Here is a 14,868-nt window from a genome sequence, read left to right on the forward strand (position 1 = left end):
CGCACCCCGCCCCGGCCCAGCCACTCCCGCTGGGCGCCCCGACGGGGTCCGGCCCGGGGCGCGGGGGCCGCGGCCGCCGAGGATGGGGAAATCCAACAGCAAGTTGAAGCCTGAAGTCGTGGAGGAGCTGACCAGGAAAACCTACTGTGAGTGCGCGCGCCGGGACCCCCGCCCTGCGCTGCCTGGCGCTGCCTCCGCCCCCTCGCGCCCCTCCCCCCCCGCGCGGTCACCCCCCCCACCCCCCGCCCAGCGTCCGCTCCGGGCCCATTCTCCGCTCCCCACGACGCCGCCACCCTGCCTTGGCCGTCCCCTGCTCTGCACCCGCCCCGGGCTCCTCGGAAGCTCCCGGCCGCGCCCCCAGCCCCACACCTGGCCCTATTGTTCTAGGACACCCCCCAACCACGCGCTCCCGGGACGTGTGCCGCCTGTCCGCGAGCGCGGCGCCACCCCCGGGCTCGGAGGGAAGCCCCCAGCCCCCCCGCGGCCCCCCCGCCACCAGAACTGTCCAAAAGGACAGGGGTGTGCAAGGGCGAGGGGCGGAAAGGGGGCGCCTGCTTGCGAGGTGGCTCCGGCTGCGCGGGGCCGACTGGCACGAGCGCAGCGGGGCGGGTGATTCATGCATCACGGTGCCGCCGCTACTGCTGCTGCCGCTGCCGCCGCTACTGCTGCTGCTGCTGCGAGGTTGGCCTGTCGCCCCCTCCCTGGCCCTGATCGTGTGTGGTGGGGTGGCGAGACTTGTCAGAGAGCTCATGGCAGCGGCAGCGGTGAAGGGTCCTGGGCATCCTCTTGGCTGCACGGTTTATAGGCTGAATTCTCCTCTGGCCCAGATTGCACCTTCCCAGCTTCTATCTGTATCTGCCAAGCTGGGAAATGGGTTTCTACAGCCCTGGGTGATCTGGTCCATCTCATCTTTTAACCGTCTGGGGCACCCCTGAGCGGAGGGTCTGTCAATTTCAGATTTCTCTAGATCTGTCCCAGTGTATCTCTCTCCACGTGCCCAGCTTCGCAACTCTCCGGTCGCCTCACCTCTCCAGTTTCTCTGTACCAGACTTCTCCCTTCCCTGCAAGCCTCTTGGAGATGTCCCAGCGTGCCAGGGGTTAATGGCACTGGGTCCTGACCACACGGTCTTTCTTTTAGGGTCTTTCTTTTGGGGGATCGGAGGAGGACTGCTGAGTGGTCTGGAAGGGCTTCTGCCTGGGGATCTGACTTGGAACGGGGCAGGGGCTCTGGGCTTGGGTTGGGATTCTGAGCCCGTACCTGGGCAGCTGCGTGGGTCCAGCCGCTCTGTGCCCTCCCTAGACGGAGGCAGATTGACCGCCACCTCCACGCGTTGATGGAGGCTTGGGAGGTAGCTTGTGATGGTGCATTGCACAACCTCTGCTCGTCCCTCCCCCCACTCCATTGGTCTTCTGGGCACGTTTGCAGGTCTGTCCAAGCCCACACTTCAGCTCCATGCCCCTCACCCCCATGTGCTTGGATTGAAGGGATCTTTCCTGAGTGGGTGCTAGGCCACTGGGAGGTACTGGCCCCTCTCCAGTGGAATTCTGCAGCAAGGCGCTCACATCCCAGTAGCTGCTCCTCGAAGGGCTGAGGCTCTGAGGACCAGAGACTCCGTCCTTTCTGCTCTTACCTTCTTTCCAAGGTGGGTAGGTGGCCCTTCCCAGTTTGGCTGCTGTTTTGTGAGATTTGCTGGGCCTTCCTTCAGGCTCTGTCCAGCTGCGGCCTGTAGCTGTCAGCAGGCAGGCTGCACACGGGGCTTCCCGGGCCCCTGGGCTTGGGGAGGCAGAGGGTCCAGTGGGTTTCAAAGGAGGAGTGAGCTTGGGCTGCACCAGGGTGTCTCCATCACCTGAGAGCTGAGTGGAGCCAGGTTTCCTGCTTCTGGAGCACATCATGCACCAAGCTCCCTGCCTCCCTAACGCGTTCAATCCTCACAGTAGTTCTGGGACCCAAGATCCCAGGGCCCATCAGCAGGCAGTGCCAGGACTCGAACTCAGGCCTGTCTGGCCCCCAAGTTAATCCCCTTGAGAGACCTCAGAGCTCACGCTGAGAAATCTGGAGGGGCTTTTTTTCTGTGTGTCCCTTTCCGATTTCTAAGCCTGTGATGGTGGCCTCTGGGTTGGGAAGGCACCTGGGGCGGTCATTTTGTCCATCACCCTCTCTCTGGGCAGATCTGTCAACTTTGGGAGAAGATGAGTCAACAAGGCCTTGTTAGGAATCAGGCCCATGGTGCTGGGCTGGGCCGGGCTATTTTAAAAGGCCTTTGGAGAGCTGGAACAGTTTCGATGAGGGAGAGAGTGAGCCGGGTACTTTTCCTCTAGGGCTCTTATTGGGTTTGGGCTGATGGAGGTCGTGGTGGGCTCGTGGGACTCCTGTCTATCTCCCTTGCTGATGTCGGCTCCCTCAGGGCAGGCCCTTCCCTGTCGGGTTGCATTGGCACTTAGTAGGGCCACAGGTATCTGTTGAATGAAAAGTCTCCCGGCAGGAACAGCAGGAAAAGCCTCCAGCCTGTTCTAAGGCCCCAGATGGGCCTCCTCTGGCCGGGGCGTGAAGCCGCCTGCTCTTTGTTCAAGGGGTTCTGTGTGTTATACGGGGTCAAGAGAGGAGCGCTTAGGAAGGACTCTCAAATGTCAGAATCTCCTGGAGGGTCCGTTAAACACCAAGGTGCCTGGGTCTGGTCGCCCTCCCAGATTTCCGATTCTTAGAGTCTGGGCCGGGCCCAGGAATTTGTACCCTTAACGAGTGTTTGTCATGCAGACCTTGGTTCTGAGGAGTCCCAGTTGAAGACCCACAACTGGTTCTGGGAGTCCTGGCATGTGTAAGCATCCCCTGGTGTCCTAGGCCACCTCGGCATCCCACAGCCAGCCACAACGCCGAGGGGGGCCCAGAGGGGAGCCCCAGATGTTCATGCCCAAGTCAGTGCTGGCTGCCATCCTTGGTGGTGAGTCTCCTGCTCTCTGGAAAAGACTGTCTTGGTCATCTGTGTGTGTGAGGACGCAGGAGGAGTTCTGAGAGCTCCAACCGTGTGGCCCTCCCTTGGCACATCTGGATTCAGCCTAGCTAAACCTCTCTGTCATTCAGCTTTAACACTGCAGAGCAGATTTTTTTCCCTCCGCTGCGGAAAAGATTTTGTAAGTCATCAGCGCCCCGTAACCCAATCCTCACCCTCCCCGGCACAGTTCACATCCAGGGGCAGCAGGAGGTTTGCGAGAGACGGAGGCCCCACCCAGCCGGGACTCATCAAACAGTGCTCGGTGTGGCCAGCAGCCCGGTTTCTGTGAGGTCTGGCCCACTTTTGTGCAGTTTGTTGGTAAGGATATTGTCATCCCTGTGTGCCCAGGCTGTGGGACAGGCCAGCCCTTCACCTAACTGAGCCTCAGTTTCCTCATCTTCAAAATGGGTGTGCTCATGGTCCCTGACTCCAAGGACATGTGAGGAGGCAACAAGATGATTCACGTACAGCAGAGCATAAGGCGTATGGTAAGAGGTCCCTGATGCGTGACACACACTTGTCAAGGATGCAAGGATGCATGTTAGTGATCGTTACTAACACGTTGTTTTGACTACACAATTCGGCTTCATCCCGAACCGGTCGTAAATATATCTTGTGAGCAAAGTTCATCTCTCCATGAAGGAACCTCCCTACGGCCCTGGTCTTTGTGCCTGGCACTCAGGAGGCGTGGAAAGATGGGACTTTTGGTTTGCCCCGAACCTTAGCAGGTTCTCGTTTTACCTGCTGCAGTCTCTCCCCCACCCCCATCCCACTTGTTAATTTTGAGGCTGCCCTGACCTGCCCTTCACTGTGTGCTCACTCTGCCCTGGGCACAGAGATGGAGATGTGAACGAGAGAGATGTAATTCCTGCCCTCGGGTGGAAACTAGCCAGGTCGTCCGGAAAACCAAGCTTGTGGGGCTCAAGCCGTCTGTCGTGGTCTGAGCTGCATCCGTTTAAAGACTTCTGGGCCAAGCCAGCCAGCCCCAGGAGGCAGAAACCTCCACCCTCTCTCCCCCTTATTCTCTCCCCGTGGTGCTCGCGGCTCTCCCCACGGAGCCTCCTTCCAAAACTCAGAGGAGGTCCCCTCCTCCCTCTGCTCTTGTTGCCAATCTTGGGTCTCTTCGGCCTTTCCCCTGATGCCAGAATGGTGGAGGGAGGGGCATCTGGATGTGGGGGTGGTCAGGGTAAGCCAGCAGCTAAAGTGTCTGCAGCCCAGAGCAGAGAAGGGGACCCCCAGGAGTCTGGTTGGGAGATGCTGGATGTCACCAGCCTCTCTGGCTTTGGGAAGGGTCCCATGAGGGTCCCTTCCTGTAGAATAAGGAATACTCTTTGATTGGTGCTTCCCCCCACCCAACTCTGCTCGACCAGGGAGGGCAAGACATTGACTTGGGGGGAGGCAGTATCTGGCACCCATCTTAAGATAAATGAGCGAGTTGGGGCGTGGAGGGCCCCACAGCCGAGAAAGGGATAAGCCACCCAGGAGAGGGAAGGCCCTGAGGGAGGGAGGCGGCTTCTGCGATCCCTCTGCCTCCTGTGTGCATGCGGGTAAGACCAAGGAGGCCGCTCCCCGACTCCACTGAAGGCTAAACAGCAGCAGCAGGAGGAATCGAGGTTAGACTCTTACAGCTGGGCTGGGCAAGAAATATCAAGCCTGTTGTAAACTCAGTATCCTGGAGAATGGGCTGGGTCCTCACTCGGGCTCTGTGACCTTGGGCAAGTTGCTTACCCTCTCTGAGCACCAGTTTGCTCTCTGCAGTACCTGCCCATGTGACTCTGTGGATCTAAAGGGGAGAGGACTTGGAGGTCCGAGCGTGAGCCAGGAGGGGAGGGGGCGCTGTTTAGCCACAGAGTCTCAGGGAGGGAAGTAGACCCCGGGGACCAGATGCGCCGGGGCTCTGGCCCTTTCCTTGGGCAAGCCCCGTCTCACGGAGCTTCACTTTCCTCCTCTGGAAAAAAGGCATCAGGGGGGCCCCAGAGGTGGGAGGAATCTGCGCCCTTGAAGGGTTTAGCATGGTGCCTGGTTCTGGGGGGACCCTTTAAACCTCTCCTGGTGGCAACTGATCCTCAGAGGCAAGTCCTCTGTCCTCCAGCGCAGGACGGGCCCACTGGCTTACAGCCACCCCTTGCCGAGAGAAGCAGAGGTCAGAGAGGGGCAGGGACTCCCCCGGGGCCCAGAGCCCAGGCCTCCTCCAAACACCTCTTCTGGCTCTTTCTGCATCCCCCAGCTCCATCCACCCCCATCCCCACCCTAGAGAGTTCTGGCATGTCATATCTCACAGTGTCAGGTGAGAGCCCTTCCTCCTGGCCGCGGCCTTGGGATTGGGCCCAGATTCCTCTGCTCCCAAGGCCAGGCCTGAGCCCCTCTGGGGCAGATGCAGCCGGCCAGTGCACTGGGCTCATGCCATCCCTCACCAAGGGCCCCAAAGGCCGTAGGAAGGGTTTTGGACATTTTCCCAGATGGGCGGGGCTGGGGGTGGCCGTCTATGGATGGAGGTGGTGGAGACGTTAGATTTGGGTTTGGATATCCTTTTAGCACGTAGTCCCTAGTATGGAGGGGGTTGGAATCAAGGCCGGGTGATCATGGTGATAAATTGGGGGTATCACTGGGGGTGACGTCAAGGACAGATCCTACATATATTTAGGAGGAACACTCAATAGGACTTGGTACATAGGTTTCATTACCTTGTAAATTCGGGATTATATACTTTTTAACTTCTCAAAATCTGACAACTGTGAATGTTTGCCCATGATTTTTTAACAGTACATCATATGAATGCAACATATTTAATCCCTGGCCATTGGACATTTAGGTTGTTTTTTTTTCTCTCTAATATAAACAGTGCTTGAGAATCATCTCTGTACGAAATCTCGGCATGAACATCTTTGTAGTAAATCTTCGCACACGTCTCTTCTTGAAGATAAATTTCCCCAGATGAAGTTGTCGTATTAAAGGCTGGGAACATCTTAAAAGGCTTTTGATTGAAAAATTGTTCAGTTGCTCTCCACAAAGTATGTTCCCATTTATATTTTCAGCAAAAGTGGATGGGAGAGTGCCTGTTGCCCTGCATCCTTGCCAGCACTGAGTGTTACTGTTTTTCTTAATAATTGCCAACTTGATGAGGAAGAAAAGAGTAGCTCACTGTTTCAATATTCATTTCTTTGATTAGTATAAAATAAAATCCTGGAATCTTTGAGCTAGAGGAGACTTTGGGGTCATGTAGTCCAAAGTCCTCATTTTACTAATGGACCAGTCTAGTACCAGAGAGGTGAAGTATCTCTCGCAGGGTCACATGGCGAATACCCGGGGCAGGTTGACTCCTGTCGGGTGCCTCCCATGGTGCCATGATGGGTTGCCTGCTGGGGTGGAGATGAAGATGTCTTGCTTTCTTCATTGAAGCTGGTGGGGTTCATCTTGTCCTAAATCTCTCTTGCTCTCCAGTAAGGAAAAGAAAAACCAGTATAAATTAAAAAGAGGTTCCTCCTTACTGTCATTATGAGACGAAACACTTTGCACAAGTGGTCTATCTACCACGGCAGAGATCGTCATAAATTAACACGCCAGGTTTCCAGGTAATGTGAAATTGGGGTCAGGTTCCCGGTCGGGGGTGGGACAGCAGAGTGGTGAGGGCTCAAGGGCCAGCTTGCTGGCCATGTGACCCTGGGGCGCCCCTCACCCTGCTGAGCTCTGGGTGCCAGGTGTGTGCTGTTGGCAGGCACAGGGACCTACACCTAGTAAGTGCTCAGTAAATGTCCTCGCAGGAATGGGGCTGCTTGGCCGTCGGAGGCAGGGGACGGTTCGCGGCCACCCCCCTGGGAGGTAACAGGGTGAGCTGTCACAGGCCCTCGGCTGAATTGGGAGTGAATGGTAAATGCACACGGCTTCTGTGTTTGGCCTGGCTGGTAGCTGGATTGTTCTGGGAGTTGGGGAGGGTGGGCCGGCTCCAGAGTGCTGGGTTTTAGGATCCTGCGTGGACGCGGGCCTGGAGGACTGGAGACACACCTGCTTGGGGTTCTGTCCCAGAAGCACTGCAGCCTGGACAGTGACTTTCGAATCACTAGCCCCCCCTGGGCCTCGGTTTCCCGCTCTGTACAATATTCAGATTGCCAGGTTGTGAGCCTTCCGTGGGGCAGCTCCTCCGGGGCCCCAGGGACGGAACGTGCTCGGGCTCCGGCGTTTGATGACTTGGACTCTCTGGCTGGCTCAGCCACAGGCAAGTCTTTCATCTCCTGATGCCTCAGTTTTCTCATCTGTGAGTTGGAGATTATAATGTCCTCATAACACAGGGCTGTTGCGTGGGGGGTTAGAAACAGCAAAGACACTGAACTTGGTGGCTTGGGTGCTCCCCGTAGCTCATCAGTGGTGATGGAGACCCCGTAACCAGCAACGAGTAAGGATCAGAGGCTGTCGCCTCGGCCGGAGTCTGGCATTAAGCATGCCAGCCCAGCTCAGCGTTGATGTGTTCGTCACCCACTCCTCCCAGGAGCCGTGCATGGTCCCCACTCTACAGGTGGGGAAACTGAGTCTCAGAGGGGACCGGCGCTGGCCCAGGGCCACACATCTGGTGAGTGGTGCGGGGGAAATTGACCCTGGGCTGTGATGAGGGGCCCCGTGCGGTTGGGGGGCGTCAAGAAGCTTCGGTGCAGGTGTGCGGGTGAGCATGAGTGAGTGTGGGTGTGCAGCCCTGGTTCACGTGGGCATGCTCCGAGCGTGAGTGACGGGGTCGTGGCATGTGTCAGGAGTGAGTGAGCGGCACGTTGGTGTGTGTGACGGCAGGTCTGAGCAGGTTGTAATGTAGGTGTGCAAGGGGGGTGGGGGCACTCAGGTGGGAGGCACAGACAGGCCGGGCCCTGGATCAGAAACTGATTGCTCAGCTGCCTGCCCTGGGGCCAGGTGACGTGGCTGCCACGTCTCTCCTCCTCTGCCCTGGCCTCGATGGTCTCTGGGAGCCCCTCTGCCCTCGAGCAGTGGGGAAATGTCATTGGTAGGAGTGACAGTGATGATGACTCTTGTTTACCAAGTGGGCACTTGGTGCCAGGAGTGTTGAGTACAGATTTTCCCTCCTGTGTTCTCACCACAGCCCTTGGAGGAGGAACTATTATGCCCATTTTACAGATGAAGAAAAGGAGGCCTGGGCGGGTTCAGGGACATGCCCAAGGCCTCCCAGCCAGTCAGTGGCCAAGCTGGGGCTCAGGCTTAGACCTTTGTCTTGCCAAAGCCATGCCCTTCCCACCCCTTGCCTGCCTCCCATGACCTCTGTGAGCCTTGTAACCTTAGAGCTGCTACCAAGAGTAGTGAGTGTCCCATCACTGGAGGCATTCAAGCAACTGCTGGAGTGTCAGACACTGCCAGGCGTCCTGGATTCCTGGGCCGGATGTGAGGTTGGGTGGTGGGGTGGTAGGATCCTTCCAGCCGGGAACACACAGCCCTATTGGTCTTTTTTTTTTTTTTCTCTTTTTTTGGCCACACCGTGCAGCTTCTTGCAGGATCTTAGTTCCCCGACCAGGGATTGAACCCGAGTCCTCGGCAGTGAAAGTGCGGAGTCCTAGCCACTGGACCGCCAGGGAATCCCCAGCTCTACTGGTCTTACCGTTCTGATTCCTGCAGGGGACTGGGGCTAGCCTCACTTGGCTTCCTGTGGGATGGAGGCAGAGTCGAGGCCTTCAGTACAGTGACAGGAGGAGGGTCGTGACAAGTCCAGGGAGCATCACTAAGCGTGTACAGCGGGCTGGGCCACACCCAGGCCTCTGAGGCTTTCTTAGCCTTTGCCCCATCCGGGGGGGTCCTTGGGTGCTAAGGCACAGCCCGAGGATGAAGCCATGGAGGCCCAGAGTGCCCCGGCCATCCTGCCCTGCCCGTGCCTGGCGTGGCCTGGGGGCCTCAGGAAGTGTCTGTTGGTCAAGGGAGAGACCAAGTCCTCACGGGTGCCATGCAGGGCTCAGAGGCACGGTGACAGAGAGGACCTTGGGGTCTGGAGGTCTGGTAGCAGTATCCTGGGGGATTGTAAGCACCTTGAGGGTAGGGATGCATCTGGTGGATTTGGGCGTTTGTTCAGTGCCCAGCCGGGAGCTGTGCACAGAGCAGGCCTGTGAATGCCTCTGGGTAAGGCTTGGGCTTTCCAAAGTGCTTGCCATGTGTTGCTTTGTTCTGCTTCTCTGCTGACCGGGGCGGGGCCCACCTGTGTCCCTGACCTGCAGTCTGATGGGGGTGGGGAATTGCCAGGGAGCTAAGAGTCTGGGGTCCTGGTTCCAGCCCAATTTGCTGTGGCTGCGCCTCTCAGGGTCTCAGTGTCCCCATCTGTCCCACTCTCAGTGATATGGATGTCACCTTTTCTCAGCCCCAGGGAACCCTGACGGTGCCATCTAGGAGGCCGTGCTCCCCACCGAGGGAGTCTGGGTTGGAGTTGCCCAGGATGGGTTCAGGGCAGCTGTTGGCCCTGGCACTCCTGGTCTCATGAGGTGGCCCCAGGAAGCTGGCGGCGCATCCAGGCCACCGTGCTCTGGATTCCCTGGCAGGGGAGAAGGAGGAGAGCGGAGGAATGTGGCTTTGAGGAATGTTTAACCCAAGGCAGAAATAGCACTCTGCATTTTTTATTTCAGGCTTGGGTTTTCAGCTAGGAAGTGGGCTCAGAGCGCCATTCTCTCTTTCTCCAGGCTCCACCAGCTCCCCCACTGCTCTGGCCTTTTGGGGACAAGAAGTGGCCTCTTTTTTTTTTTTTTTTTTTTTAGAAGTAAGAAACTGCTGTGGGAACCAGAAAGGACCCTGGATTTGGAGGCAGACAGATCTAGGTTCAAATCCCCTGTTCTCCACTTCCCAGCCCTGTGATCACTTCCTACCATGAACCCCTGCTTTCTCTTCTAGGGAACTGCGGGGAGGGGGACGGCAGCTGAGATGGCTTGTCGGTAGTGTCAGGAATTCCTCCTCAGGGACCAGCCGGGCCTGGGTACAGAGCCCAGCTCCTCTCATCAGCTCTGGGATCTTGGCCAAGCCCTTTCCTATTGAGCTTCCTCACTTCATCTGTAAAATGGGCAGATGACGCTAACCCTGCCTCCCAGTATGGTGGATGGAGTGAGTGTGAAACTATTGGCAAAAGGGCCTGGCACACGCTAGGCTCTTGAAATCCCTCCTCTGAGTCCTGGTGGCCTCATACATAAAATGGGAAAACGCCTCCTGCGGACCTGCTGCGGGAGAAATGAGGGTCCTCACCTGGGCGAGGGGCAGCTGAGACCGCCTTCCATCTGACCTTCTCTTTGCCTCGTTCCTCTGAGCCTGAGCAGGACCCACCCCCGCCCACACTCAGCTTGCATCAGCGCCCAACGTTCCCTTCCATGGAGGTGCCCTGGGCCCAGCCAGTGCCCGCCCCAGACCTGGTGGTGAGGACCTGTTTAACCCACCTTCTTGCCATTTGGCTGTGAGCGCTGTGAGGGTGGGACGCGTCTGGTTTCACAGTTCACTGCTGCATCCCTGCTCCTAGGACAGAGCCTGGAGCACATTTGTTGGAATGAAGGAAAAAACAATTCCATAAACAGACAAGCTAATGAATGAACGACATTTCTTTTCTTTTCTTTTCTTTTTTTTTTTTTTTTTTTTGTCCACGTGGCATGTGGGATCTTAGTTCCCCGACCAGGGATCGGACCTAGGTCCCTGGCAGTGGAAGCGCGGAGTCTTCACAGCTGGACCACCAGGGAAGTCCCTAAACGACGTTTCTTCTCATCCATCTCAGGTCTTTGCTTTCCATTTGTCTGGCCGCCTCCTACCTCCTGGCCTGGGTGACGAGGGGCTTAACACATCTTGGGGGGGCGAGGCGGTCCTCAGAAGTCAGGTGCTGGGAGGCTGGGCCTCAGCAGGTGAGGCTTAGCAAAGACCCCAGCCCCTCTCACCGTCTGGGGCTGGGGAGCCGGGGAGGGGTCCAGCCAGCCAGCTTGGCCCCTCCTCCGGGGCCCCTCCTTCTCCTTTCTCTTTGTATGAACCAAAAGATTCCTGTTCCAAGGCAGGAGATGGGGCTATTTTTGGCACTGTGGGGGAAAAAGCCAACGCTTCCCTTCTGTTCAAAAATATATGGTGTATGTGCTGGGCAGGCAAGGAGCTAGACGAGCTCAAAGCCTGTGCTGGTGGGGCTCCTGTCTCCCGGCACCCGTCGCCCTGCCACCCTCTGTGGCTCGGTAGCCTACACGGCCATGTTGGGTGATTATTGTTTCCAGACTGCCTATGATGAGGCCCTCACTGGGCCTGAGCAGGACAGGATCTTAATTAAAACCAACAGTGGCCGTCAAAATACAGGAGAGGAGCCTGCTAGCTGCTCTCACCTTCATTCGTGTTTCCTCTGCTCTGGCTCCGTGGAGGGGGTGAGTGGTCATGAGAAGCATTCTGGACACAGCTTGGGGAAGGAGGCCCATTCTCTCACAGCTGGAGGCCCTGTGTACCCATGGGGGCAAGTCTGGCCGAGGGCATCCCCGGGCCGCTCTGCCACCCCTCACTGCCTGATGCAGAAACTGTTTGTGGAACAGCCGTCTCCTGCCAGGCCCCGTGGGTGCCAGGACACGAGGCACATTGGATGGATTGATTTCTGGCCCTCGTGGCATTCACAGCTTGGTGAGGAAACGAGACAGAGCGTTGCACAAGGCTATGGGAGCACACCGGTTCTGTGGTGCACCTGGGAGGGCTTCTTGGAAGAGGCAGCGTTTCAGCGGAGACTCAAGGGTAGGGCTGCCAGGCATACTAAACAGTTATTCATTGTTTATGTGAAATTCGAATTTCACTGGACATCCTGTATTTTTATTTGCTAAATTTGGCAGCCCTACCTGAGGGAGAAGTAGGAGTTGAGAAGGCACAGAGAGGTTTTGGGGGCGGGGGAGGGTTTATGCGAGATGTTGAGAGCATTTCAGACAGAAGGAACAGTGTGTTCCGGGTCTGGAGGCCTCGAGGTTGCAACTCTGAGGCCCTGGAAACCCGGAGCGGGGGCGGGAGTGTAGAGGGGATGCACGGTGAGCCAGAGGCCTAGCGGGGTAGCCCCTCGGAGGGACCGGCTGACCAGCAGGGAGGGCCCCACCCGGAGGGCACACTGATGGAGCTAGTCTTGGGAAACAGGCAAGGACACAGGGCACACTAGGGGAGACAGGGCCCTCCTTGGGCGAAGGAGGCACCAGTGGGCGTTTTGGGTCAGGGTCAGGGTCCAGCCTCTGGGGGGCTCTGGCCAGGCTGATGGGTGTGCGGCACTCTAGTGGTTGTGACCTTAAGGACGGTGGCCGATCCGGCTCATGTCTGAGCTGTGATGAAGACCAGCCCAGCGTGTCCCACCCCCTCCCAGGGCTGGGGATGAAGCAAGGAAGTGGGGGCTATGGCTGGGGGGACGGGGTGGTTAGGAGGAGTGGCAACTGTCCACGGCTTCCTGTAGCCCCCTCCCCTCCCAGCTGCTCACGTTATTGGCCCTGGTCATCCTGCCTCGTCTTTGGGTGCTGTGACACCTTTGTTAATAATAGTAGCAGTTGTTAGTATCTTGGAGCCCTTTGCTGTGCTCTGTGCCCGTAGCCAGAGGAAGCTCCATACAGCGCTTCCTCTGGCTAGTGCTTTGTTCTAGAGAGATGTGGCTTCTGGTGGTCCCCTGGCCTCACCATTCTCTGTATCGTCTCTGGGTTTTGGACATCGCGCCCCACCCCCCTTGCTGGAAAGCCCTTTCTCTTTGCCTGCTGAAGTCTGATCGTCCTTTATGTGTCAGCCTAAGCGCCCTGTCCCCAGGGAGCACGCCCTGACCCCCCTGCTTGGGTCGGGTTCCAGCTTTACACTTTCCCTTCTTACCACGGCAGATAATTAGACAGCTGTGTGGTCGTGTGCTGTAGGTCCGCATCTACTGTTCCATCAGGGCCTCGGAGGACGGGGTCGGGGTCTGGGTCACTGCTGTGTTCCCTGGCCCATTTGAGTGCTCAGAAATTAATTGTTGGATGAATGAAGGGGTGAAAAATCCCATTTGTTCCTTCTAACCACCCTGCAAGGAAGGTCTTTGTCACCACCACCATCCCCATTTTACAGGTGATGAAACTGAGGCTCAAAGAGGTGAACTCAGTTTCTCCAGGTCACACAGGGGCTAAAGAATGACTCAATTCAGAAAAAGACCTTTCCTGTTGACCAGGTGCCTCAGGGCCTCCCACAGCCTCTGACCTTGGCAGGTGCTTGGAAAATGTTCATGAAATTGGGCTGAACCAAACCCCTGAGCCCTCGGCTCGGCTCGGCTCTGAAATGTTTGAGAGGTTCTCCACCAGGAGTCCTGAGAAAATCCCACATGCCGACCGTTTCCCACGGTCTCAAAGGAAGCAGAAGGTGTGGTTCACTTCCTTCAGGACTTACCACTCTTCTGGAAGATTCAGAGTCTGGCAGTAGAGATGGCTTGAACCAGGGAGTAGTTGGAGTCTTACCTTGGGGTGTGCGTGTGTGTGTGTGTGTGTGTGTGTGTGTGTGTGTGTGTGAGAGAGAGAGAGAGAGAGAGAGAGAGAGAGAGAGAGCCCATGTGTAGCCACCAGGGCAAGTCCATTGATTAGCCAGGAATAACTGAGTTTTAGAAAACTAAAGTAGGCATGTCTACTTTCCAACTTACCCACCTAAATCAAGCATAACACGTGCATTCTACAAGAACGAGTACACACTGAGTGCCTACTGTGTACCAGACGCTGTTCTGTGGCTGTGATGTAGGCAGACCCAGATCCTGCCCACGGAGCCCCCAATGATTGGGGAAGGACAGAATTGGAAAATACGGGCCATCACAAAGATGAGAACAAAACCACTCCTTGTACTGTCTCTCTGACATCACTGTCGTTAACATTTTCACCTGTTCCTTCTAGTCTTTTCTCTGTGTACACCGCTATGGTAGGCTTTATCGTCCTCAGTTTCCTGACGAGGTTCAGAGAGGTTAACTGATTTGTCCAAGGTCACACAGCCAGGACATGGGAGAGCTGGAATTTGAACCCCCACTTAGTCAAAGCAAGTTGTTAATAGATCAGCAAATATTGAGGACCTTTGCTTCGGAGCCCTGGTGGCCCTTTGTTGGGGATTCAGAGAAACCAAAGATTCAGTGGGACCAGACAGCGAAGTTCAGGAAGCAGTCAGGACGTTAAAGAAGGTTATTCTCAGAATGTTTTCGTGTGACGTTTTAAACACTGCACTTCTGCACAAGCTCTGAAGTCACCCAGACCCTGGTTCTGGTCCCAGCTCCACTGCAGACTGACTTTGGTCCTTGGGCAAGTGGCTTCAGCTCTAAGGGCCTCAGTTTCCTGATCTGTATAATGGGGATAATCAAAACCATGCTGAACCACAGCATGGTTCGGGCACTGAATGAGATTCAGGCTTGTGAAGTGCCTAGTCTGGGACACAAACAGTCATGCCTAGTAAATGGCAGCTCTTTCGTCTTGCTATTCCTGGAAACCACAAGACGAATGACATCTTCCTGCAGTTTTACTTGAGAACATTTTGGCAAAAGTTATTTAACTTACATAGAAATGAAAATCAATGCACTTTGTAACTTTAAAGTAAAACAAACATCTGTAAATGATGGAATAGAATGCAAAATCTGCAGAAATATTTGAGCTAAAACACAAGATTTGAACTACACCTTGTTTCGGTGGTTGCCTAGACTCTGCCTCTCACTCCCGGGGGCAGGGGCACTGGCCTTCTCCCTTCAGGGGGTCTGGGGAGGGCACCTTTGGGGAGCCCTTGGACTCTTAAACCACATGGCCCTGCTCCAGGGACCAAGCAACAATTTCACCTACCTGTGAACTTGTCAGAGTGAACATTTTTTTTTTTTTTTTTTTTTTTTTTTTTTTTTTTTTGCGTCTTTCTTCTTTTTGTTCCCCCCCCCCCGGTGGCTCGCGCCCCCGGCGCACGCGCATCC

At 56.2% G+C, this 14,868-nt stretch overlaps 1 protein-coding gene across 1 annotated transcript in view; it reads left to right on the plus strand.

Annotated features, from left to right (window-relative positions):
* The first annotated feature begins 11 nt into the window (after positions 1-11).
* NCS1 (neuronal calcium sensor 1) overlaps positions 12-14,868 on the plus strand; it is a 61,224-nt gene continuing 46,367 nt past the window's right edge. The window contains exon 1 of the mRNA XM_029203783.1: positions 12-146. Within this exon, the coding sequence (XP_029059616.1) occupies positions 83-146 (64 nt within the window). The 5' untranslated portion in view covers positions 12-82. The remainder of the gene's footprint in view (positions 147-14,868) is intronic.

Source organism: Monodon monoceros, unplaced genomic scaffold, assembly GCF_005190385.1.
Source record: "Monodon monoceros isolate NGI ecotype Baffin Bay Population unplaced genomic scaffold, NGI_Narwhal_1 Super_Scaffold_5, whole genome shotgun sequence".
NCBI classification, from domain to species: Eukaryota; Metazoa; Chordata; class Mammalia; order Artiodactyla; family Monodontidae; genus Monodon; species Monodon monoceros.